This window comes from Phoenix dactylifera, chromosome 16, assembly GCF_009389715.1.
Source record: "Phoenix dactylifera cultivar Barhee BC4 chromosome 16, palm_55x_up_171113_PBpolish2nd_filt_p, whole genome shotgun sequence".
Lineage (NCBI taxonomy): Eukaryota > Viridiplantae > Streptophyta > Magnoliopsida > Arecales > Arecaceae > Phoenix > Phoenix dactylifera.
In genome coordinates this window covers 5626843-5650851 of record NC_052407.1, presented here as the reverse complement: position 1 = coordinate 5650851, position 24009 = coordinate 5626843, and the positions used below count along the sequence as shown (strand labels likewise).

The 24009-nt window shown below is 39.1% G+C and overlaps 2 protein-coding genes across 3 annotated transcripts; one reads left to right on the top strand and one right to left on the bottom strand.

The window, feature by feature from the left end:
* Nucleotides 1-3528: 3528 nt before the first annotated feature.
* Nucleotides 3529-5033, top strand: LOC103720776 (elongation of fatty acids protein 3-like). The gene has a single exon (XM_008810657.3). The coding sequence runs from the start codon at nt 3749-3751 to the stop codon at nt 4667-4669; it is 921 nt and encodes a 306-aa protein (XP_008808879.2). The 5' UTR covers nt 3529-3748; the 3' UTR covers nt 4670-5033.
* A 2194-nt stretch (nt 5034-7227) lies between these two features.
* On the bottom strand, nt 7228-19683 carry LOC103720793 (phospholipase A-2-activating protein-like). Of its 2 annotated transcripts, none has more exons than XM_039114328.1 (9): nt 19528-19683; nt 17976-18141; nt 15629-15706; nt 15037-15173; nt 12685-12761; nt 10322-10391; nt 10055-10120; nt 7884-8032; nt 7228-7734 (listed from the first exon to the last, which is right to left on the bottom strand). In XM_039114328.1, the coding sequence occupies exons 1-8, from the start codon at nt 19606-19608 to the stop codon at nt 7898-7900; spliced, it is 810 nt and encodes a 269-aa protein (XP_038970256.1). In that variant the 5' UTR covers nt 19609-19683; the 3' UTR covers nt 7228-7734; nt 7884-7897. The 2 variants fall into 2 exon arrangements, with proteins under 2 accessions (XP_038970256.1, XP_038970257.1); XM_039114329.1 differs by having other exon boundaries at nt 17976-18135; nt 19528-19653.
* Nucleotides 19684-24009: the final 4326 nt, after the last annotated feature.

Here is a 24009-nt window from a genome sequence, read left to right as displayed (position 1 = left end):
CACAAAACCAAGCTCTCAAACTCACTAGAACTCTAAAAGTTCTAAATAAGATATATTCCCCAACTCCAAGAAATAGCTGAATATACATACATGCATACATACATGTATATATATACATACACATATAAATATATATATTTATGTGTATGTGTATATGTATGTGTGTGTGTATATGCATGTATGTATGTATGTATTTGTTGACATTCCTGAATCTTGGATGGCTAATTCTTAGCCCGTGGGCTGAAGGCCTAAGAAGAGGCCTTTTTATAATATAAGAGATATTTTAACATAGGAGGTAACTGGTGCCTGTCATAATTTAACTTATTATGTTAACTTCGCGCCTACTCCTGCCCATTTTGGGGTGAAGAGCATATTGAGCGAGAGGTCTTCCTTATGGTCAATCTCTCGAAGTGTCGAGGAGAAGCAGCCGAGCCCATTCCCTTCGCTTCCTGGGCCCAAAGCAGTGCTTTTTCCCCCAGCCTAATCAAGGATTTGGGGCTTCTTGCAAAATATATATGAATAGAAAGATAGACCCATCCATCTATCCGGATATCTAAAAAAGAATCGATTTCAATTTCATTCAACGTTTGATTCAAAGAACTGCACTTAGCCGCCCCGCTCTTGAAACGGCTGTGCTGCAATGGATGGCGGAAGAAATTCCATGGAATTAAACACTGTCTTAATGGTTTCTTTTCTTTCTTTTTTTTATTTTTGAATATTCATTCAATTCAGGAGTTGGACCTAGCGTAAATGTGATCTCCTCTCCATAAGATCGCATCATGGTAAAGAAAATTGTGAACTTCTCAGAAGCAATCCATGCTTTCAGAATGAAGAGCCCCGTAAGCAAATTGGAATTTTCGTACTCGTCAGGTTTTTTTCTCAAATCACTGCCAACTGCTCGGGCTCGGGTTCTTTCTTTTCTGATTGAATGGATGGCTGCGAAAGCGACTCATATTAAAACCAATGAATGATGATTCTACGACAACTAGAGCGTAAGCAGACGCAGCTGAAAAAACTAGATGTCATAGGCTAGCTCAAAACATTGAGGTGATAGCTTGAGGTCCTAATCTGACTGAATTATATTTAGAAAAAGCGGGAAGGCTCAATAGAGTGAGTTTTTCCTCTCTTGAAAACCTTAAAAGAAAATTAAAAGAGGACTCTACAAATATCCAGCCACAACTTAGAGTGAGTTTTTCTCAAAGTGCTTACAAGACCCACCTTGTGCCTCTTTTGTTTCTTGGTTTCTTTTTTTGTTTTGTCTTGCGTTTGTCTTTGTTTTTGTCTTCTTTTTTTTTTTTTTTTTTTTTTGAAGTAACGATGAGGAGACAGCCGAACCACTCTGCCACCTTGCGTCTTTGCGTTGTCTTATCAAAACCAACTTAAGGATTTAAACAATTTTTTGATGTGAACGAAGTTAAACAATTAAAGCGTGACAAAAAAAGAAATCCAATCATAACAAAACATCCTCTACATTCTTTAATCTTCACCTGAACCAAATCCGCTGTATAGATTATTGAGTATTGACTACTAGCATGCCGATAGAGGAGTAGGTAATTGTTTATTCAATGCTCTGGCGTTTGAAATGGGGAAGGGTGTGGACGCTAAGGTAATGGCGGTCGCCGTCATCTGTTTCTTTTGTCAGCTTTCAACATACATTTCAGACTCCAGAGCAATTCATTGGCTAAACAACAGTAGGATAAGAGAAGGGTTTTGTTAAGACAAATTCATGGCCGCAACTCTCTTGGACCGTATAAATATGATAATACGATAAAATAGAACAGTGCTAGTAAAAGTACGTGAAGACAAATTATTGAACAATGAATCTATCTAATTATAGAGAAAGGAAGAACGAGCTTCTTCGAAAGGGGTCTTTGGATACATAATATGAGTTGTAATGGATTCTTCGCAACATATTAACCTTCTCTCTCTCTTTGGTTAGTCCTATATTTCGTATTTAAAGTGTGCTTAATTCAGGTTGGATATCACAATCAACGAAAGCAACTAGGAAAATGCATGCCTACCACCCACCAAACATAATGTCCCATATGATCGTATACTTTGCCCCCTTTTTTTTATATTCATATTTAGGAAACCCCAGTTGCCTAATTGTAAGCACAACACTCCTATGATCGTTCTACTTTGCTTTTTCTTAAAAGTAGCCACGGTTTTTGGCACAATACGCCTATCATGATTGCGTGGGCGCAATTATATATACTAAAGCAGTACTTCACATATTCCTCGTTTAAAATGAGGTCAAACGAACGAAAGGCATATGAGTAGTGGTGCAGGGCGCCCATCGTAATAAGAACTAATCTCCACGGCCCTGGATCTTTTCCTAATACCAGGTTTGGGCCCTAAAGCCAGGAAGCTATTCAAAGCGGAAGCAGAAGTCCTAAATGTCCCGGTTGATTGCTCGAAGTGAAGCTTTAATGGCAAAACTTGCTGCAAGTTCGTTTTGGCTGACGGTAGTTTCTGGAGTGAGTTCATGAGAGCACAATATGGGTTTTGGTCTTTATTATCTTCCTGATCTTGTTCTCATAATGGATCTCCATTATGAAAGAAGATTTGTTTATATGACTTCAGAGGGATCTGTAATACAAGGCGAAATATGTAGCTCTTTTGTTGCAGTTTCTGCATCTCCTTATTTATGTTAGTTCTCCTAGAAGCCACTATCCCCAGCTATATTAAGGTCAATTTTGATGGTACTGTACAAAAGAGAGGAGCTTTTGGCATCACAGATTTTGCCATAAAAGATGCTAATGGACCCTTATAGCTACTGGAAGTATTAAGATCTTTGATATTATTGTTTTATTAGTGGAATTACGAGGTTGCATGGGAAGAACTGACTTATGCTATGCAAAGGTTGATTGCTTCTCCCATTTATTTAGAGGAAGATTTCTTGACGGTTATTATATAGCTATTGGATCCACGGTTTGTTGATGCCAGTGTCCACTTGGTGGATGATGCGCGCTTTTGTTTTTATTGAAGTTTTACATATCTACCAAAAAGCTAATTGTGTTATGAATTGGATGGCGAGTTTTACGGCCAATTACACTGGGTCTATACTATGAGATTTTTCAACACGTCTTCCATATTAATTTTTGAATATTTACTTTTTGATTTTCATGAATGTATGCATACTCATCTTAATTAATTAATTTATACTTTTTTATCAAAAAAATATATACATGGGATTCGTTATTAAGTTTTCTAGCCAGCCGACAAGCATGCAAACGGAGAGAACCGTTTAAATACCAATGTAGCCGGGTGTGCCCAAAACGAAAGGCCTCTTATCCCGTTGGGGACCGGGTTGAATCTTTTGCGCGAAAGAAGGATTCAGTTTCCTTCGTGCAAAACACCGTTGGATTACCCATCATACGACTCTCAAAGCAAACGCTGATAATCCAACGGTGGATTCGCGCGAAGAAAGGTGAATCCTTCTTTGGCGCGAAATTCACCTTCCTTCGCTCGAAAGGTACGCCCCTGACCCCTCCCGTGGACCTATAAATATGAAACCGAAGGAGACCGGCTTTGCATGCTCCCGCCCACTGAAGCACCAATCACAACAACCCACCGTCACCTTGACTCAAACCACGGTCCGGAATCCAGCCCCCGTCTTCCGTTTTTTTATTCCTCAGCTCTTTATTTCCTCGTCAAGTCTCCATTCCTTCCCCCCTCCTTCCCTTTTCATCCATCTATATAACCCCTCTTTGCCTCCTCCCATTCCAACCCAAACCCTGGGGATAGAATGAGGGGAATAACGTACTGGTTGGCGGAGCACCCCGCCATCGTGGGCTTCCGGTGGAGCCACGCCCAGTCCTGGGGCTCCACCTGGTCCTTCCTCTTCTCCGCCATCGTCCTCTATCTCTCACTCTCTCTCTTCCTCCACCTCGCCCTCCACCTAGCCGGCCGCCGCCGCCCCGTCCCCCTCGGCCCATTCCCTGCCCTCCACTCCCTCGCCATGGCCCTCGCCTCCGCCGCCATCTTCCTCGGCATCCTCCTCTCCTCCCTCGCCGAGATCCGCGACACCCGCTGGTTCTGGCGCCGCACCAAGACCACCCCTTTCCAGTGGCTCCTTTGTTTCCCCCTGGGGACCCGCCCCACCGGCCGAGTTTTCTTCTGGTCGTACGCCTTCTACCTCTCTCGGTTCCTCCACCTCCTCCGGACCTTCTTCGCGATCCTCCGGCGACGGCCGCGGGCGCTGGGGAGGCTCTTCAGCCACTCGGCGCTGGTGTGCATGTCCTTCCTCTGGCTCGAGTTCTCGCAGTCGTTCCAGGTGGTGGCGATCCTCTCGGCGACCCTGGCGCACGTTGTGGTCTTTGGGTACCGGTTCTGGCTCGGGGTGCGGCTGCCGGTGGCCGGCAGGGGCGGCGCCGCCTCGTGCTTCCCGATGGTGGTGGTGGCGTGCCAGGTGGCGCTGCTGGGGTGCAACCTGGTGTGCCATCTGGGGGTCCTCCTGCTCCACCTCTCCAAGGGGGGCTGCAACGGGATCGGTGCGTGGTTGTTCAATTCGGTGCTCAACGCCGCGCTGCTCGTCCTCTTTGTCGATTTCCACGTCAAGAGGGCGGTCAGGAGGCGGAAAGGTCTCGCCTTGGACGACGATTGCGGCAGCGTTTATTGCCACCAGACTAATAATTCCGGATCTTCCGAGCCTAGTAAAGAGCAATGATTACGAGGGAACAAATAGCTCGGCTCGGAATTTGACGGAGAGGACCAGGAGGAACGAATTAGGCTATCCTTCTCCTTTCTCTTGTTCATATACGTTTAGATGATGTATCACCTATACGAGTTATTGGCGAAGGAGAGGATTATACCATATTTTTGGGGAACTGAAGGAAAAGGTGCCCTTTTTTTGTATAGTATATTTCATAGAGTCATAATTTCTTATACAGAGAGAGGATATGTTTTCTTGAAGTTTCGATATATTAGTTTGTAAGTTTTTTTTCCATCTTCTCTGTTCATCGAAGTGGTTCAGTAAGAAGCAAACCTTTCTTCAATCCTCTGAAAAGTGCTTCGTAAGAATTAAAACCGAAGATGCAATGCAACTTAGGCATGTTTTCAAGACCAATATTGTACGACTTTTTTTTTTTCTTCTCCCCTAATCAAATTTTCCTTGGAATTTCGTATATAGATCTGAATAGATTTAAAGATTTACTTTAGTATCAAATTCTCCAGAGCTCGTTTTTCCAGCTTTCTAAAACTGTAACTTCTTATTCCTCCATCCCTTGTTCTCTTGAGCATTCCTGTTTCATGGTTTAAAAGAAGGTGCCAAGAAGGTTGCGCCCATAAATGACCCCAATCAGGCCTGTCAGGCTCAAGAAACTTTCTTTCACATACGAAGGGATGGTATGGTCAAGAAGCCATTCAGTGTATCAGGCGAAGTTTTAGCCAGCTAGTGCGTGAGCCCATGGAGATGCCATGCATCATTTGCTGCGCTTTGCAGAGTAAAAGTCGGACGACCAGGATCTGCACTAGCATATACTCTTGATTGCGGTCATCCATCTCTTAGGGCTCGTTTGGTTCGCAGGAAAACGGGGGGGGGGGGGGGGGAAAGTGTGGTCAACGGAAAAGTAATGAAATGCCTTTTGTTTGGTTGGAGTTTTCAAAGGAGAGAGATGGGAAAGTTGTATTCCCATGGGAATATAATTCCCACATTTCGGGCTCGTTTGGTTCGCGGGAAAAGGAAGGGGGAAAGTGTGGTCAACGGGAAAGTAATGATATGCCTCTTGTTTGGTTGGAGTTTTTAAAGAAGAGAGAAGGAAAAGTTGTATTCCCATGGGAATGTGATTCCCACATTTCATGGAAAAGTCTTTCCCATGAGAAACATGGGAAAGTAACTTTCCCATGAGGCGGGAATCACTCCATTTTTACTTTTTCCCAAAAAGTCCCTTCAGCATTAAAGAAGCATTAAAGAGGCATTAAAAACCTAATTTTTATTAAGAGCATAATAGGAATTATATATAACTTTCCTAGGAAAGTGGATGACCAACCAAACATAAGCACCTTGGAAATTTGTCACTTTCCCATGGTCAACCAAACATGCCAAAAGTACTTTCTTAGGCATTCTCTTCCTAGGAATTTGTTTTCCAGGAATCATGTTCCTAGGAAGGAAAATGCTTCCTGCGAACCAAACGAGCCCTTCATGGAAAAGTCTTTCCCATGAGAAACATGGGAAAGTTACTTTCCCAAGAGGGGGAAATCACTCCTTTTTTATTTTTTCCCAAAAATACCCTTCATCATTAAAGAAGCATTAAAAAGGCATTAAAGACCTAATTTTTATTAAGGGCATAATAGAAATTATACATAACTTTCCTAGGAAAGTGGATGGTCAACCAAACATAAGCACTTTAGAAATTAGTCACTTTTCCATGGTTAAATCAAACATGTCAAAAGTACTTTCCTAGGTATCCTCTTCCTAGAAATCTGATTCCCAGAAATCCTATTCCTAGGAGGGAAAATACTTCCCGCGAACCAAACGAGCCCTTAATGACAGCCATACATAGCTATCAATCTCTTGATGAGTTATCAGCACTCTCATACAGTAACGCACGTGCACCATAGAAGATTCGAGCTCAAAAGTAGGATCCTGAGCAATTTTGCAAAGGCTGTCTAAACTGAGAAAGTTAGACGTCCAGGGACCATCTGGTCAACCATGACACATGAAATCCGAGCGATGTCCTTACTCTCCTGATGCATTTCCCACTTGCATCGTGCAAGATCCCATCTCACCGAGCTGAGCAGGTTTTTTCTCCTTCCTCCTGTTTATTTTCATCCTTTGATTGCTTCCTTTTAGATGGAGCACTGAGATACGAAGCCGACCAGCTTAAAAGATAACTGGCAATACCAGGACAGAAACGCCAGCTACAGATAAGTTCGAACAACTCGGAACTTGTGCTAATGATATCCATACGTTTATCATAGCAATTTTTTTATGCATCTAGTCGTCTAGCCCCATCCTCTCCAGCACACCGTTCAATTGAAACATATAAAACTGATCCACGGAAAATATGTATGGAACTACTGTTTTTTTAATCGAAGGCGAGAAGAAGTCCTCCCTCGTGCACTAACTCATACGTGAGCCTCTAAGATGACAAATCATGCACTCCAACCATTCCGTCCCCACAAGAACACTGCGGGTCACCATCGATGGGAGGTATCATGCCTATTCCTGTTTGATGTCACTTATAACCTGGAAATACGCCTATGAAAACTAAAATAAATTCAGCAAAATCAGATGGCTGCACATAAAATGTGACGGTAGTAATCATTGGACTTGCATCGAATAAAAATCCTTGGGCCGAGATGTGAATGAAGCCCAACAGATGGACACAATCGAGCCCTCAAAATGAAAGTTGAAACAAAGGACCCTCAACAGAGCATGAGTCATAGGTTAAGAGAGTTTCTTGACCAATAAGTTCAGAGAAGATTCAGGACCTGTCCACAAGAAGAAATTAAGGAGCAAATGTACAAAACTTCATGTCCACCACAGGTCACGCCCGTCTGTTAAACACGAAGTTGGTGAAAGTATCTTTAGTCCAAAGGCACATGCAAATGCACGCCTGCCTTTTGCCGAGGTCATGCCATTGATTCCAAGCCATTGGGTCTTCAAATCATATAAACCACGGCCATCATTTTTTTTTTTGGTTTACTGCATAACAGAGCCTCTCTTTGCCAAAGGCTGCTTTTCAGCTCATGCTAATAGAATTAATCTGCATATCTGAACCTGCTGAATTGCTGTGTGGATAGAAAAAGAAAGCAGCTAATATCATCAGGACCAAATCTAGCTGGCTGCACTGAAGATCTTAAGCATGATCACCCAGTACCAGAAAGCAACAGAAAGATCCATGGAGAAATTGGGAGAAATATCATATGATAGGAATTACCCGCAAATTGACTGTTATGCTTCTTTTATTATAAGCTCAATATCAGCTCCAACCTCCACAATCTTCGATTCCATTGAAGCTTTTGCATCATTTGCAACACTTTGGACATCCAAATCAATAGCAATCGACTTTACAAGGCCATCTAACATCTAATTTAAAATAAATCAAGGAAAACAAATGTATAAAACTTTAGTCTCCTCCAGGACATACAGATTTCATGGATGCATTGAAAAGATATTGAAAGGAACTAATATTTCCAGTAACAGATGACGGTCTTAAAGCTCAGAGACAGAATGTCAATATTTCAGGAGTAAAAAAGTGAAGCAGTAATGTAGTTAATAATAGATAAAATTATTCAATACAGGCCTGTCAAGATGCTGGCATAAGCTGTCCTTCCCAAACTCCATGTGTGGCCAACGTTGAGGGAAGGGGTAATGATGAGAGAGACTAAACTAAAGGAGGAAATCACGCCATTGCAGTTTCCACTGAACAATCCCCCCAAAAATATAGGATGCCAAGTTCCATCTCAAAGGCAGTTTCCAGCATCCCAACTTTTTTTGGGATTGTATGATCCCCAATTGGAATAACTCCTTACCAACTGTTAAACTCACTCTCACTAACAACCATGCAAGGACAAACCTATGGATACTTTGAGCAGGCATCTAACAGCCCCTCCTCTGATGAAATAGGACACAAAATGAATGGCACATAATAGTAACATGTTTCAAACATCAGAAATCATCCGAAATGGTAAAATGCAATTCACATCAATGTATTTTCGTAGCAGAATTAATATATCAGGTGAACCAACGCAATGCTATTACAATGTGACTGCTCAAATGTTAAACAAAGAGGTATGGGATAACAGTCCCCCAAGTAAAAATATTACATAATAGAAATGCCAAATTTGAAATTGATCAACAGAAGAATCCAATGTAACAAGTAAACAACCATCATGGGACATGCCAACCAGTGCTGAGATAACCTATTCTACCCACCTAAATTTATAAATTCAAAGATAAATTAACTGGCATCAAGTAAAGGCTAAATGATGCACTGACAATTTACTCAGCACCCCTGATCTTCGAAGGAAATTTCGCTATATCACATTTTTTATTGCTTTTCAAATTCTGGGCCTGGATTCTTTGACTAGGATTAAAGATTAGAAAAAAGCTGTTTTCTTTTCCTTCTCTACTTTTTAAATTTCATCACATGAAAAGCATGCTTTCCAATAAACCTGCCATATATCGTGTCAAATTCTTATGTCAACAGGATTTTGTGAACAGACATATTCACAGGAAAGTTCTTATTATTGGGCTTTACTTGGTTCGTTTTAGGAACTCTATAAATGTGTCTAATCCTTATGTTAACAGGATCTTGTTAACAGATATATTCACAGGAAAGTTGTTATTATTGGGTTTTACTTGGCTTGGGTTTAGGAACTCTATAAATGTGTCTAATTCATAGTGTAGGCTCATGAGAGAAACTATGAGGGTTTCACAAAATTTGTCAAGGTCATGTGGCTTGTTCCAAATCTGAACTTTGGTGTCCTTTTCTTTTCTTTTCTTTTCTTTCTTATTTTTTCCTGGTTTTTTATTCGTGCAGGTGCAGGTGTGGGTGCGAGTGCGGGTCATTTTCTCTGTAGTCTCTCTACAATTCTCCTCATCAAGGAACAAATGAAGGGCTTTGCTGATTCTTATTAAATACTGTTACTCTTGCCTGAACGTATTGTTTTATCCATCAGCTTCTTAGTGGATCAGGTTAGTATGAATGTGCTTCCAGGCACAAGAAGACCACTAAGCATGAAGAAAACAAAAGAACAGTTGTCATAGTGCAATCTGGTAACTTTGGAACAGGACACTAGAATCATTGCAAAAAATATACTGCAGCTAGTATTTTTCAAAGTGAGAAAATGATTAAAAGCAGCACAAGAAAGATCAATGCACATCAATGTTCAGAATACACATATGTAGGCAGGTACCTTAGCAGGTACATACAAATATATGTACCTATTATGTGTATGTGCAAGTGCATGTATGTAAAAGCTCGAGTATTCTAGAAAAATGGATAACTTTAAGCAGATTATTCTACATGGTTCTGTAAACATTTTATGCCAATGTTCAAATAAATACTGAACAACTGTAGATACAAACTTAAATTTCAAAGGATACCAGTGAACCAATGGCAACAAGTGCTCGGAATCTTGAATCACCATCTTGATTTCCATCCTCTGCAATCTAAAAGCCATTACACAGAACATTAGCCACCAATATATTAGAATAAGGCAAGCGCTGTAAAAGAATGAACATTAGAATTTGGATTAAAAAGACAGATGGATCTTTTAAATACCAATGTCATGCACAAACAAAACAATGTAAGATTATGAAAGGAAGATATCAATCCAGTGTAGAAATAGGTGCACGAAGAACTGGCCATACTTCAAGAGCTGCAGAGAGAACTTGAGCCTGGCCTTCCTTATCCTTTATTTCAGCCAAAAGAACAGCATAGCTACAATAACAAAGAAATTGACAGAGAAAAAAAAGAATAAGAGCTTCATGATAAATGAAATTATTTCACTTGCACAACAGAAAACATAAAAGTGTACTTAGGAAAAGCAATATGCTACATAAAACAAACCATAATCTGAATCAAGACAACCTAAAAATAGATACGAAGAGATAATATTTTAGTATCCATAACAGTAAATAACAAGACTTATCTCAATTATATTAGGGATTGGCCTTGTGAATCTAGTTCAATCATTCTTAAGAAGTGCTATGAATTGCAAACTGCAAGATGACACTGTTGACTGCAAGAATGGTAAGAGATCGCCTTATTCTTTCGAGTTTTTTCTCAAGGGACAAACTACCAAACAACAAAGCTGCAAGATAACCCCCCATGAAGAGATCAAAGCTAAAATAAATGCACGGACTGCATGGTATCACCTTAGAAAAGATTAAAGATGTGGTATAAGAAGGATCATATAGAAGTGGCTTGTTCACATCAACTGGAGTTTATAGGTAGGTACTATGTCCAATATGAAAGGAAAGAGGTACTACCTAGATGGCGAAGCAAGAACTAATTTGCAACTGATTCATTCCCATTTACGAATATGACAACTACATGCAATCATTAACATCATCAGAAAGACCACAGAAAGACAGAGTAGATCCTTAAGAATTCTTTGATCAAGCCACAAGAACACAATATATCCAAACAGACAGATGCCAAGTCGCATTGAAAGCCCACATTCTAGGATGACAGAGTTGCTCGCTAAGTTGCTCTGGAGATATAGTAATTAAGCAAAAGCAAGTTGTGTCGGGAACAATCTACTGCGCATGTCAGTATGTGAGAATAGTTCCAAAGCCACTACGGGTTATGGTATACCAATTGCAAGTTACTGCTGGAAAAGATTACTCACCCATATCTATGGTGCTTTCCATGTGGCAAGGTTGACCATGTTTCTCATGTGTCTTAGGATGAAGAAGTCAAATATAACCGATCAAGGCAGAGGTTTGGGCATGTGCTGCCGATGAACAAACTTTATACTCACATAAACCCACATCACTGGAGAGTTGGTATCAGTCTTGAACCCTTGACATGGGCTTCATGAGTCAAAACCCATGCTGCTAAGACAGGTTGAAATATATACCCACACTACACTCCTCGCATTAATTTATTACAACCTCAAGAAAATCACTTTATATTCTAAGCCATAGACATCATTATTGACAACAGGACATGTACAAGCTTAAATAACAGGACATAAATTTCAGGTCATGGAATGGAGTACTCTGTATATATGTATGCAGTGTAATATGTGGATGACAAGTTACAGGTGCAGTATGATCCTTCTAATGTTGAACCTCATCTAACTGATTCTTTCATGTAATCAAGAATTTCTTCAATGAATCAAAGCATACCTCCTAAAATGCAACAGCTGTTTTTGGAGAAAAGAAACAGGAAAACTATGCATATTGTGACTCAAAGTTGGCAATTTTCCCTCAAACTAAACCAATACTCACACATGATGCTTCCCCTCCATTTGAGTTACTCAAAGTTGACCAAAAGATGGTGACATGATCAAAATAAATTGAGATTAGAACCAGCATATCGAGCTACAGTCAGCACAAAATTAGATGATAGTTCCTTGGTGACTCCAAAATTTCTAGCAGAAGCTCTTTACATAAGAGCAAACAATCCGAGGAGAGCTCTTCATGCTTATGGAGCAGTCTAATATGCAAAGATAGAACTAAAATGCTTTTAACCTTCAAATTTTGAACTTCAGAACATATACCTATATACTTAGGGTGCCATATGTATAAATTTTACAAGTTGAGTTTACATCTTCCCTTTCACGGGTTATTCTCAAATAAAGAATATAGCTAAGAAGAATCCTAAGTGTTAGAATTATTTTCCAAGAGTCAATTATACAACATAAATTTGACAAGCCTGCAGAAGAAACTAACTATCATAGTTTGGTTTTCTCAAAAAAAACAATTAGGTAAAAAATGAAATGCATTAACTTTTCAACCTAGACGAGCTAATGAAAAGTCAAGATTTGACATAACAGATAGTTATCACCGAGGGCCCTCTCAGCGATACCCAACCAAGAATATCTAGAAGTTTCAAAACAGCCATAAAATCATTAGAACAACTCATAGAATCAAAAAAAGTTAGCAATGACACCTATGGAAATTTTAGTGGCACTTAAGAAGGGTCTGGATTTCATGATTAATGTTTAATAGAATAAAGTATCTATAACCCTAATCTTTAGATTTATGCACTGTACGAGACTTACTTTAGCAGTAGTGTAGCATAAGATAGATGTGCATTCTTGTTGAACAACGACCGGCAACTTGACAATGCATCCAAAATCTGGGAATTCATATAATGGACAAAGATCAATGCAAATACTATCATAAATACAACAATCATATTTTTTTTTGCCTTCAATAATGCCAGAAAGTATATACTTCAATTCATAATTCTTATTCATTTTTCCCATAATTCTTACCTCTAGTACTTATGTTAACCCCACAATCCCTTCTTTGTCTTAAACAGAGAAACCAAGCAGTTTTAAACTTACCAAAGAAAACTTTTAAATATTAATTATTTGAAATTAAGTTCTTGATGGGGAATGGCTTTCTGTTTAAATTCATATTTACGCAAATTATGGCAAAACTTATTTTGTTCATGAATTAAAACTAGTTGCAGATTAACTGGAATCAAAATAACCTGAAATATAGAGCAATATTAAACTAGTTAAAGCCCTCTTTCCATGTAAGTTTTAGTAATGCATAAGCATGGTTAAAACCATATCTGACTTTCTGATGTTGATTGTGTAAAACTCTAGTGTTGACGTGTATTTTATGGTACATACAGATGCATATTCAATGTGTTGTACAACTCCAGGCTTTCGTTCTTCATTCAGAAAAAAATGCATCCTGCAGCCAATACTAGGGCCATAAGTGCACCTCAACACCCCTGAAGTGCTTTTGTAAATATTGCACTTGCGCCAAGACTTGGATATAGATTCTATGGTTTGAAACCCTAGGATGTTAATTTACGACCTTTAGAAAAATTTCTACACTTTTTGTGCTAAGGTGACCCTTTTCCAACTTCTACGGTTAGAATAGATCACCATGACATATTTGAACATTTACTGGGTGTTAAAGCAACAATGCCAGAATCAGGCATATTGCAACTATCAACAATTCCTCAACATTGAATGCACAAATGATTTTGTTCATTGGCTTGACAGCTTTCCATTTATAGCTTCAATTTGTAACATTAGGTCCCTACAATCCTCAATCAAATATTGACGTGGCAAATGATTTTGAAGAAACGATTTACGCATTCTTCGTCACTGGACAACATAAGCGACAATATAAGAACCCCCATTCAGGATCTATTAAACAGGTCTCCTTCCAGTCCAGTTTTCTGTGCACACTGGACTTCCAACCATATACTGAATGGCTTATATGGTCCTTGATAAGCAGTTCATTCACATTCCACCTCCCCTTCTGCTATTTCAGAGATCCTTGAGCTTGTTTTATTTGTCAATTTGATCTATTCTACCTCAAGATCCCTTCATTGCATCATTACTGTTTCAGTCGTCATTCCCAAGGAGTCTTTAGAAGCTTATCGATCCTTTTCCCACTACCTACAGCTAAATCTAGGAATGCCACTTTCCATCATTTTCCTTGGCCATCCATTTAATATCTTTTGTGGTTTTCCAAATATTTCAAGGGTCCTTCATAGTGTCCTATTACCCTGTAATTGTAGACTTCATTTGTATACTATGGTAAGATTCTTTAACATTTCAAAAGCCATTTATACTAGCTCGAAAGGTTTGCAATCTCAATACTGAACCCTGTACCAATACACAACCGCTAATTCCTATACTGAGTGTTGGTCAATACATACTTTGGTACCAAAATACATGGGGAATATTGAGTCTCGGTGCCCTACCGGTACGATATGGTATATCCCCTGCACCAGCTGATATGGTTGAGATTGCAAACCTTGCTAACCTGTTCCCATTACTTGTTTGTCCAAGCTTGGGATTCCTATTGGACACCATATCTTGTTTGTGGGATCAACAACCCCCACAAGTCCTCAGCTATTCCTCATCATTTTTAGACCTTTATGGGACTACTTTTTCTGTGGTTTCTACAGCTCAACGCACAAGTTTGGCCTTCTAGGCCTATATCAGCACCATGAAAGTCAAGAATGCAAGTAGGCTGAGATTTTTTTTTTTGTTGGGGGAGGGGGTAGGGGGGGAACAGAGGTAAGAATGAGTAGGGGAACCATGGAGGCCCATGGATTCTTCTTATCTTCTATCACCAAGTTTTAAGAGATACCAAAATCCATCCAGAAAGGTATTTAATAAATAATTCGAGGTTATGTGAAGATTGATTAGCCTCCTTGATTCCTAGCAACATCACGCACCACTCTCTCATCACCGAGCTCCCACTTGTGAGAGCTCCACACAAAGATGAATCCAAACAGGCCCCTGAACACTAGAAAAATCAACTATAGCAATAACAATTAGTAGTTCAAGTTACACGAGACCAGCATTCACACTTGAGACATGAAGTAGCTCATATGTCAACTACGTAGAAACCTTACTTGGTGAAGGAAAACTAACCTCACTGTAATGTGATTGTAACCAGTTAGAGAAATATGAATGCTTGAAAAGGTTTGTAATAGCTCTTATCATTGTGAGAAGGTTTGCAGCCTGTGCAGGAGCTGCTGTGGCTCTTTTAAATGTCTCCATTAGTATATCTGTCACAAAAAATAAAAGGCCTTGAACTTTAAGATACAATTAGTTGGTTAGATTAATCAAACAATAGCTCTAAAATGGCTAACATGCTTGAACAACAAGGTTTCTTACAAGACATATACCGTTGTTTTAAATTCTAGCATCAAACCCAATGATACAGTATCGGTATTGATACTGTTAGCAATATTATGTACCAAAACTGACAGCACCAAAAAGAATGAAAGCCATTTGTATCGACTGGCAGAGTCGGTATAATACCATCAATACACACGAATAGAGCCAGTATGTATTGGTGCGGATGGTTTCAACATCCTATTACCCATACTGGTGCAGATGATACCATCCCCTTCTGGTGCTCGTGAATCCATGATATATACAGTTAATTACAGTTCAATAGAAATTTCAAGTCAAAAAATACTGTTATCTTAAAATAGAAGCAGGACAATATTGCCTATACCATTTCCATTCTCAATGAGCTTGTGAAGTAAAGTAGCCCCATCTGGATGCAAGATTATCATTCTTAAAATATCTATAACTGCAAAGTAGAAGCAAATGGACCATGTCAGACATGTTTTACAAATGCACGAACATAATAGAAAAGTACGCAACATTATGAGATAAAAGTACAGTATAGTATGTTCAACATTTGCTTAAGTAAATGATGTGATTCTATTCATTTCCAGAAATACCCAGACAAAGTTTCAGGATTTGTGATAACAATTGAGCTCCACCAAATCTCATATCCCAGTGCCTGAGAATATGTTAGAGAATGCACATGGGTTCCAATCAATTATCCAGAGCAATGTGATATTCCAATCAAGCTAAATATCTAGGTTGAGATGCCTAATATGTGCTACTACAAGATTTGCAATGTTAACTGTCCATCAAGCAATAAAAAAATAACTTAACTAGACAGTGATTGATGGCCGATTCATTTCTGATATTCCACTAAATAAATTAATTGTGCAGCTTGAATGATTAGAAACAATCTGAGAACAGAAAATAGCAAAATATTCTAAAACAGTGTATATAAAAGGCAAGTTTGATCTGTATCCAAATAAGGATTAGAATAAGTCTGCTGAAGTACAAGGTGGATGGAACACAGAGTGATAGGTACATATTGGGGAACTTGAATGAGAATTGCATAAAAAACAGTTGATCCAGTAATATATATGCTCAAAATGTTGGGCAACCAACAGAGTGGGTGCTCAAAAGTTAAAAATAGTGGAAACAAGGATGCTAAAGTATACATCATGTAGAACAAAGATAAAAATAGCAAATAAGAAATCAAAAAACAAGCCCAAACTTATTTAAATAAAGTCCACTTATAAATTACAAATTAAGATGTTTTGGTTTTATAATACGTTACTTGAAGAGGCACCAATAAAAAAGGAATGGAGGTACAGGTAGATGGGGCTGGATGGAGGGTAGGCCTACAATTATGTGGATGGAAGTATCACATGATAATCTTAAGTGATTTGCTGTGTTTTTGAACTTGTCCGCTTAGCACCTAGGCATCTGCTTAGGTGCATAAATATGCTGAAGTAACTAAGTTTTGCATGCATAAATCCTGGCATAAGATGGGCTTTGTGTTGCGTATCTTCCTTTGGAAGTAGGTCATGTATTTGTTGTTTCCTTTCAATGCTCGAACTAATTTTTAGAGTTATTTTCTAGAAGGTTTCTAAGTCCTATAATGAGGATGATTATCATCTAAAGGCCCTACATTTAGTTCTAGTTTAGGTTACAAAAGTTTTAAACTCATTAGGTTGTGATTTGGAAAGATTTTGATGGCTTTTCAAGTGAGATCGTACGGAATTACGAATTGACTATTTCTTTTGGAAAATTTTTATTTATCTTTTCCTCAGAAAGCGAATAGATTGTGATGATGGACTGCATCGCTGCAAGTCTACAACCATGATTCATGTTGATTTTGTTGGATCATTAGTAGTATTCATCATTTTGTGCTACTTGTGTTTGTTATTTGCTAGTGTTAACTTTATATGCCTATATTATGTTAGCATCATCTTGTTATTGTATTAATGTTTAGTTCTTGTGAAAATTGGTGTTTTTTGGACTTCCTTTATTGTAAAATATAGGTTTGATGATGAAATATATACTGAATGGGGTGTATATATAAGATAATAATGCATGTATACTCAGCCACATATTTGTAAGCTTAGGGATGCATATTTGAAGCATTGGAGGGCTCCATTGGCAGCTGCCCGCCTAGGCCTTTTCACAACCAACCTTGATGACTTGCTTGATGACAATTTTGGCTTGAGGGAAAAGAATAGCATAAAAAAGAATTCAAATACCTAATAGGAAATAGTTTGGGCCTGAGAGAACAAAATGCCAATAAAAAACTCAAAAGGATATTTGAACCAAATTAACTTAATATATTGAAACAATCCCTTGGCAAAATCAACATAATTTTGTTATTTTGCAGGGGAATAACTGAACATCATGATACAATTGTTTTAAACAATAAAAATAATAATGAGAATCTGTTTACAGAAAGATAGAAGTGGGAGAATTAAAATTATGTAGGAACCAGTAATCTCCTGTAAGCATATATGTCAAGCTGGATAATGAAAGCCTGTAAATCGTACCATTTTTTAATTTGAAGCCAAGATATGTAACTATATTCTCAGTATCAAGATGCATGATGATACATATGTGAAGCAATTTTGAAATAATTTTACAAACACATTATGCAATGCACCTTTATCAGCAAAAAGGAAAGAAAAAAGTCCTTTAACAGAAAAAAGGAAAGAAAAAAGTGCCGAGTGCTAGAGAGGATTCACCTGGAAACATCATTGAAAGTGGCCAAGACTTCAATATCTTCAACAACAAGACAACATCAGCATCTGCAAATTTACTGCAGTGATAATGTGATGCATCTTTTAAAATTTTGACAATGGCATCCAACCTTGACAACTCAAGATCCGTCAAGGACAAAGATTTCTGCTCCTGCCAAAAGAAACTAATATAAATATGAACTATAAAAAACATAACAAACTACCACCCCCTCTGTCTGAGTAGCCCACAGCAGAAAATACAGAATACAAGATGAAGAAGTTGAAGCAATGAGAACTATAAGTAGACATCCCTAACTCATCTCCTTCGGTTAGGACATAGGGAACCAACTGTTAGGATAGAGTTTCCATAATCAACATATCACCTAGTGTCAAAAAAAGCCCTAGATTCATTGATAAGGCCACCAGACAGAAGTATGATCATCATATCTTAAGTTAAAGGACAACGATAGCATTTGCATAGTTCTCAAGATATTTAAGCTAGAAACTCAACCAAAATTTTTAAACACCTTGATAATTATTAACTATTCCTCAATAACATGTAATAGAACATGGATTATGGTTGTCAAATAGTATAAAACATGTTGTAGTGTACTTACATTACAACAGATACAAATTTAGTATCAGTCTGCTGTTGACTCTGTACATATTGATTGTATGGAAAGAGAATGCATGGCTGTCCTGCCTTCCATTCGGGATTTTGTTGCTTACAAGTCTTATTTTTTCTCTTTCTTCTTCTTTTATTGTGGCACGAAATGCTCATTGGTGGGATTTCTATGCAAAAGGAGGCCATCCCAAAACTACTTGTATTCAGAGGACTGGAGAAGCTTGTCATACCCTAACAGCTCATTATTCGGCAATTCCACTTCAATTCTTTTGTCTCTTACCTTTCAACAATGTATTTCATGCATTTTCTCTATTATGCATCCATAAAAAGTAACATACATGTATTCTACAAGCTTTATAACTTCTATCAGGGAATGTCCGTATAACTTGTATATTGCAATCATAGAACAGAGCTTGTGATAAAGACAAATATAAGCCCATTTCTCACAGGCACTCCAGCTAAAATATTGATTGACCAATCATTTAGCGCCTCCATGGACGCTCAAATGTTGGATCAGAGGATAACTCCAAAAAGAGTGGGAGACAGCTGAGATGAGCAAGTGCTGTGGACTTGAAAGTCAAAACTTCCCTAAATGTCCCTAAATTCTTCTCTGTCAGACTGCTATGCCTCCTCAGTCTTCCCATATTCCCCCTTTTGCCACCCTCTTTCCTCACCCAACACCAACCACATAGGAAACATACATGGCCACAGCAACTCAGTATACAAAGAGCCCTTAATACAACTTAGATTATTATATGATGGATGGCAGCCAAAGCAAGATGCAACTAGTTATGTCAAGCAAGCGAATCTTTTTACAAGCTGAATAGTCATGCATGAGGCAGTGCAATGCCATAAAAGCCCAACATGGTAAGCAAGCGGCATTCTCATCAATTGACAATGACCAACTCATAAATTCTATCAGATAATATTTACCATATCAGACAATAGCCCTGCATTGAACTCTGATATCTTCTTCATTATTCCATCAAACTGAGCTGACTCAAACAAAAGCATCCCTTTCTGAAAAAGAAAAAGGAGTCAAAGCACAGACAAGAAAAGTTGACTCACATATTTGACAATCGGTCCTCCATAACCAATATGGTAAAATCAAACAATTTTGTGCAGTAAGTCACAAAAATTTGAAGTTCTGAAATAGATAAAAAATGACAAGGACACATACAATCATAAATAATACCAATATCAGATGAGTCACATGGAGGATGTTATATTAGATTCTCCAAAATCCATCTTTGTTCATTTAAAAAATACCAACACTGTCTGGATGGTGAACTAATATTCTTCAGAAGACATGCAAGAGAAGTAGAAGTATATAGAGCCATAGTGCAATGAAGTATAACGACAGCAGTAACTAGAAGTGATGTCAATTATCTGTGTATAATATGATCCGAGCATAATTTATATATGTTCAGAGCATAATTTATATATGATCCGAGCATAATAATCAATAACCCATTCCACATTAGTAAGTTACTGGAAGCTTTCAGGTAATAACCACAGCATGCACTAGCACATATGCGCAGATGCATGCATGTAAATTGGGGTGGAGCTAGGATTGTTGTCTTGGGGAGTGAATAAGAGGGGTCAGGGGTTGGGTGGCGGAGGGGACACCAAAAAAAAAAAAAAATCATTAAGTGATTACATATTCATAGCTAATAAAATAATCTATTTTGAAAAAAATAAAAATGTATAAACTATTTGTTATGTAGCGTGCAAGTTTGGAAACGCGAAGAGTTTGGCGCACACCCGATCTGCTTGGTATAGGTAGGCTCAGTTCCATATCATCTCGTCCTCGTCCAAACTACCCGTACGAAGGGTTGATTGAGAGGTTTTAGGGCAAATCAAGGCTTGTTGCCTGGTTCATCTCGAAATAAACCCAAACCACCTCTGAACCAAGTTGTCCACCTAGGTATTGCTCAGAAACTGGGTTCAAGGGTGATTTTTCCTTTTTTTTAAAAAAAAAATATTTCAAGGTAGAAACAGGAGGGGGGAGAGGGGGCAAGCTGCTATAGGGTTTTTGCACTAGGCCAATCAATCCACAACCATTATTTGATCTAGAAATTCATTATAGCTAGGCATATTTTATCTACACCTTTTACTTCAAGGAAGGTCTGACAGATTGAGATTAAACCTTGTTTGACCAACAGATTCATTCATGAGAGCATGAATCCAAGATCAAAATTAATTTTGGGTTCTAGGTTGATCCCAAACCTGTACTAAACTTCATGTAAATTTGAAAATAGCCCGAGCAATTTCTTTTCGTTCAGATTATTGAATATGTTTTCAAGAAGGGCCTTTCAACAATCCCAGCAGAAGTAACTTTTTCTAGGCATTGATTTTTAAAAATAAATAAAATTAATTTTGAAAATAAAGGATTAATAATTTTCAATTAATAATTTTCAGAAAAAGCAGCATGTTTGCATGATTGATGCACCCATGATAGCCAAATTTTATCCATAATTGATTGGACTTAGACGTGCAAGTTCCACAAAAGATGTGGCCCAAAATAATTGCAAATTTCAAATCCATCCAACAAAAACATCTCCGTTTAGTTTGATTGTATTATGTGTTTTACACAGGAGGCCGGACATGGAGCAACTATTTTCTTTCGCAAGAATTTGATCATGGTAGGGGAGGTACTAACTTTCTAGTTTCTTGAGCAAAATAAAGGGATTGGATAAGATTGGAGATAAGTTGCAAATAATAAGCAAGGATGTTAGAGGCCATATGTGCTTGTTATAAGGGTATTTCCAAAATAGAGAGAGAGAGAGAGAGAGCAAGCTAGCAAGAGAGAGAGAGAGAGAGATTCTTGATATAGGAAGGTTGAAATATATAGAGTAAGGTAGCTTGGTTGAGAAGGCCAAGTGGTGCCAAGTGGCTAGTTAGTAGGGTATTTCCAAAATAGTGTGTGAAAGCAGGCGAGTGAAACAGCAAGAGAGAGAGAGAGAGAGAGAGAGAGAGAGAGAGAGAGAGAGAGAGAGAGAGAGAGATTTTAAATTTAGGAAGGCTGAAATGTGTAGGGAGATGTAGTTTAGCTGAGATGGCCAAGTGGCACCACATGTTGCAACTATACATGATATAATGGGATTTGGGGTTGTTGACTCAGTGGTTATCTAAAGAAAGAATGGGCTGTAGAGTCGGGCAAGCATGCATGCATGCACGTACCTATGCATGCATGCATGCATCCATGTATGTATATATGAATGCATGGATGCATACAAGAATGCATGCATGTATGTATGAATGAATGTATGCATGCATGTATCTGTATATCAAAACTGCAGAAAATAAATCGGATGAACTCACCTCAATGAGCAAGCCTTTACAAAAATATAATGGAAAGTGAAACCATAAAATCTTAAACTGGACTGAGATAGCACAGATTGGAAACTGAAATATTTTGTATCTCTTTCGAGCAATGAGCTGCAAATGGGCCAAGCTGTTCATGAAAATCATGGGCTTGGCATAATTACAGGCTGGATCAAGCTCATTCAATTAGGAAAGGAACCAAGCTCAAACATAGTTTGAGCTTGACTCATAAATAAGCCAAGCCTGAACACTTTGTGCTTGATAAAATAAATAGAGCCCAAGCTCAACTTGAGAACAAGCTCATATAGGAAACAAACAAACCAAGCTTGAACAGTTGCTCCCAAGCTGGGCTTGAGCTTGGAATACCCCTACCATATAACGAGAACCAAGCCTGAGCAGCTTAGCACTCTGCTCGGCTTGGTTCAGCTCATTTGCATAAAGGTCCATGAGAACACCTTCACCAAGCAATCAACATTTCAAAATCTTTGAGACATAATCAACTCTTTGTTGTTCAGATTTTATTCTTCTAATTTTGTTGATTGAACCGGATGTCATAAACAGGACAAGTTGCCCTTTCTTGTAACAAAAAAGTTAACCATGGAACTATTTTACACAACGCTACACCAAAACTGATAATATTCTACAAAGTGTTCTAATAGAGCAAAGCACAGAAGTGCTTCACCAACAAAGAATGACAATCAGCTAAGATGGCAGACAAAACCCTCTCAGCCTCTCTAATCTTAGTCCATTCATTTAACTAAAACCCAATTCTTTTGTTGAACTAGGGGTGGAAATGCACCAAGTCTGATCAGGTCACCATCTAGTCCACTACTATTAAAACAGATGGGACCAAGGTACGTCGTACCGATACCGGACCGGTACGGTTCCGATTCGAAACGGTTTGAACCGGTACCGACACAGCTAAGCGCACGCACGGAAAAAAGCCGTGCGCGCGGACGCGCGCGCCCCGCGTTAATTGCCACTCTGAGGCATTAAATCTCCCATGCAGGCGCGTTGCCCCGCACGGGCGCGGTTCCCAACGCGGGGAACCACACGGGCGCCCTGCCCCGCATGTGGGCTGGTGCGAACCGGTCCGATATGCACCGGTATGCAACAGGAACCGGTCGGTTCCGGCCCCCCTATGAGGCCAAAACCGTTTTGAACCGTACCGATTGGCGTCGGTACCAATACGATACGTGCTGAACCGGCCGGTACGGGCCGGTTTAGCAAACCGTGGATGGGTCTAACCCAAACAACCAATCTAAGGACAAGCTTGCCTAAATTATAGTTGCAAATATTGCACCCAACTAGCGTAGCGTGCCAACATTGAGAAACCTGAAATCTTTCAAGATATAAAGCCCAAAGCTTTTGTTCTAGTAATAGACCACATGCGGTCAGGTCACCACCAGGTCCACCACTATCAAAATAGATGGGTCTGTCTCAAATCCAATCCAACCAAAGGACAAGCTTGCCTGAATTGTAGAGCAAAAACTAGCATGGCATGCCAACATTGAGAAACCTGAAATCCTTTCAAGATCTTAAGCACAAAGCTTTAAGGCCTATTTGGGTATTCCAGTAGGAATATCCTGCAGGAATCAGGCCTATTGCCTAGCCTAGCCAATAGTCTTCTAAGGGCCTGCCCAAGTCCATGCCCAAATCCCAGCTTGTAGACCCAATAGTTTTGCAAGAAGGTAAAAAAATCCCCAAAGGTCCCTTTTCCCTCCCACATAATTCAAGCTTGAGGGTGTTGGATTGATATGGGCCATGCCCAAATGGGCAGCCCTATCCATAAATCCAGAAGGAAATCTAGTCCAATCTTCCTGGATTACCCAAAGAGGCCCTTGGTTTTAAAGAACAAACAAGTGACGGCTAGAGGAAACCCAAAAAGAATTTTGTGGATGTGTTTTAGGTTTACTCCCTCTGTGTGTGTGTGTGTGTGAGAGAGAGAGAGAGAGAGAGAGAGAGAGAGTTTTGGTCATGGTGATTTTTCTACGGGGTGAGGGAGTATTCAGAAGTGAAATCCCTGTTTTTTGCCAAAAAGGAACAAAGTAGGTTAGCTATATATAGACCTAAAACCATTTTTACAAC

What these genes read in the sequence shown, in the direction of transcription:
- LOC103720776 (XM_008810657.3), top strand. Translation starts at nt 3,749, where the DNA reads ATGAGGGGAATAACGTACTGGTTGGCGGAGCACCCCGCCATCGTGGGC.
- LOC103720793 (XM_039114328.1), bottom strand. Translation starts at nt 19,608, where the DNA reads ATGCTTTTGTTTGAGTCAGCTCAGTTTGATGGAATAATGAAGAAGATA. An exon ending in ACTTTCAATGATGTTTCCAG is followed by an intron (nt 15,707 to 17,975) that starts GTGAATCCTCTC and finishes TCTACTTTGCAG; the next exon opens with TTATAGATATTTTAAGAATG. An exon ending in TTGTTGCCATTGGTTCACTG is followed by an intron (nt 8,033 to 10,054) that starts GTATCCTTTGAA and finishes ATTTTAAATTAG; the next exon opens with ATGTTAGATGGCCTTGTAAA.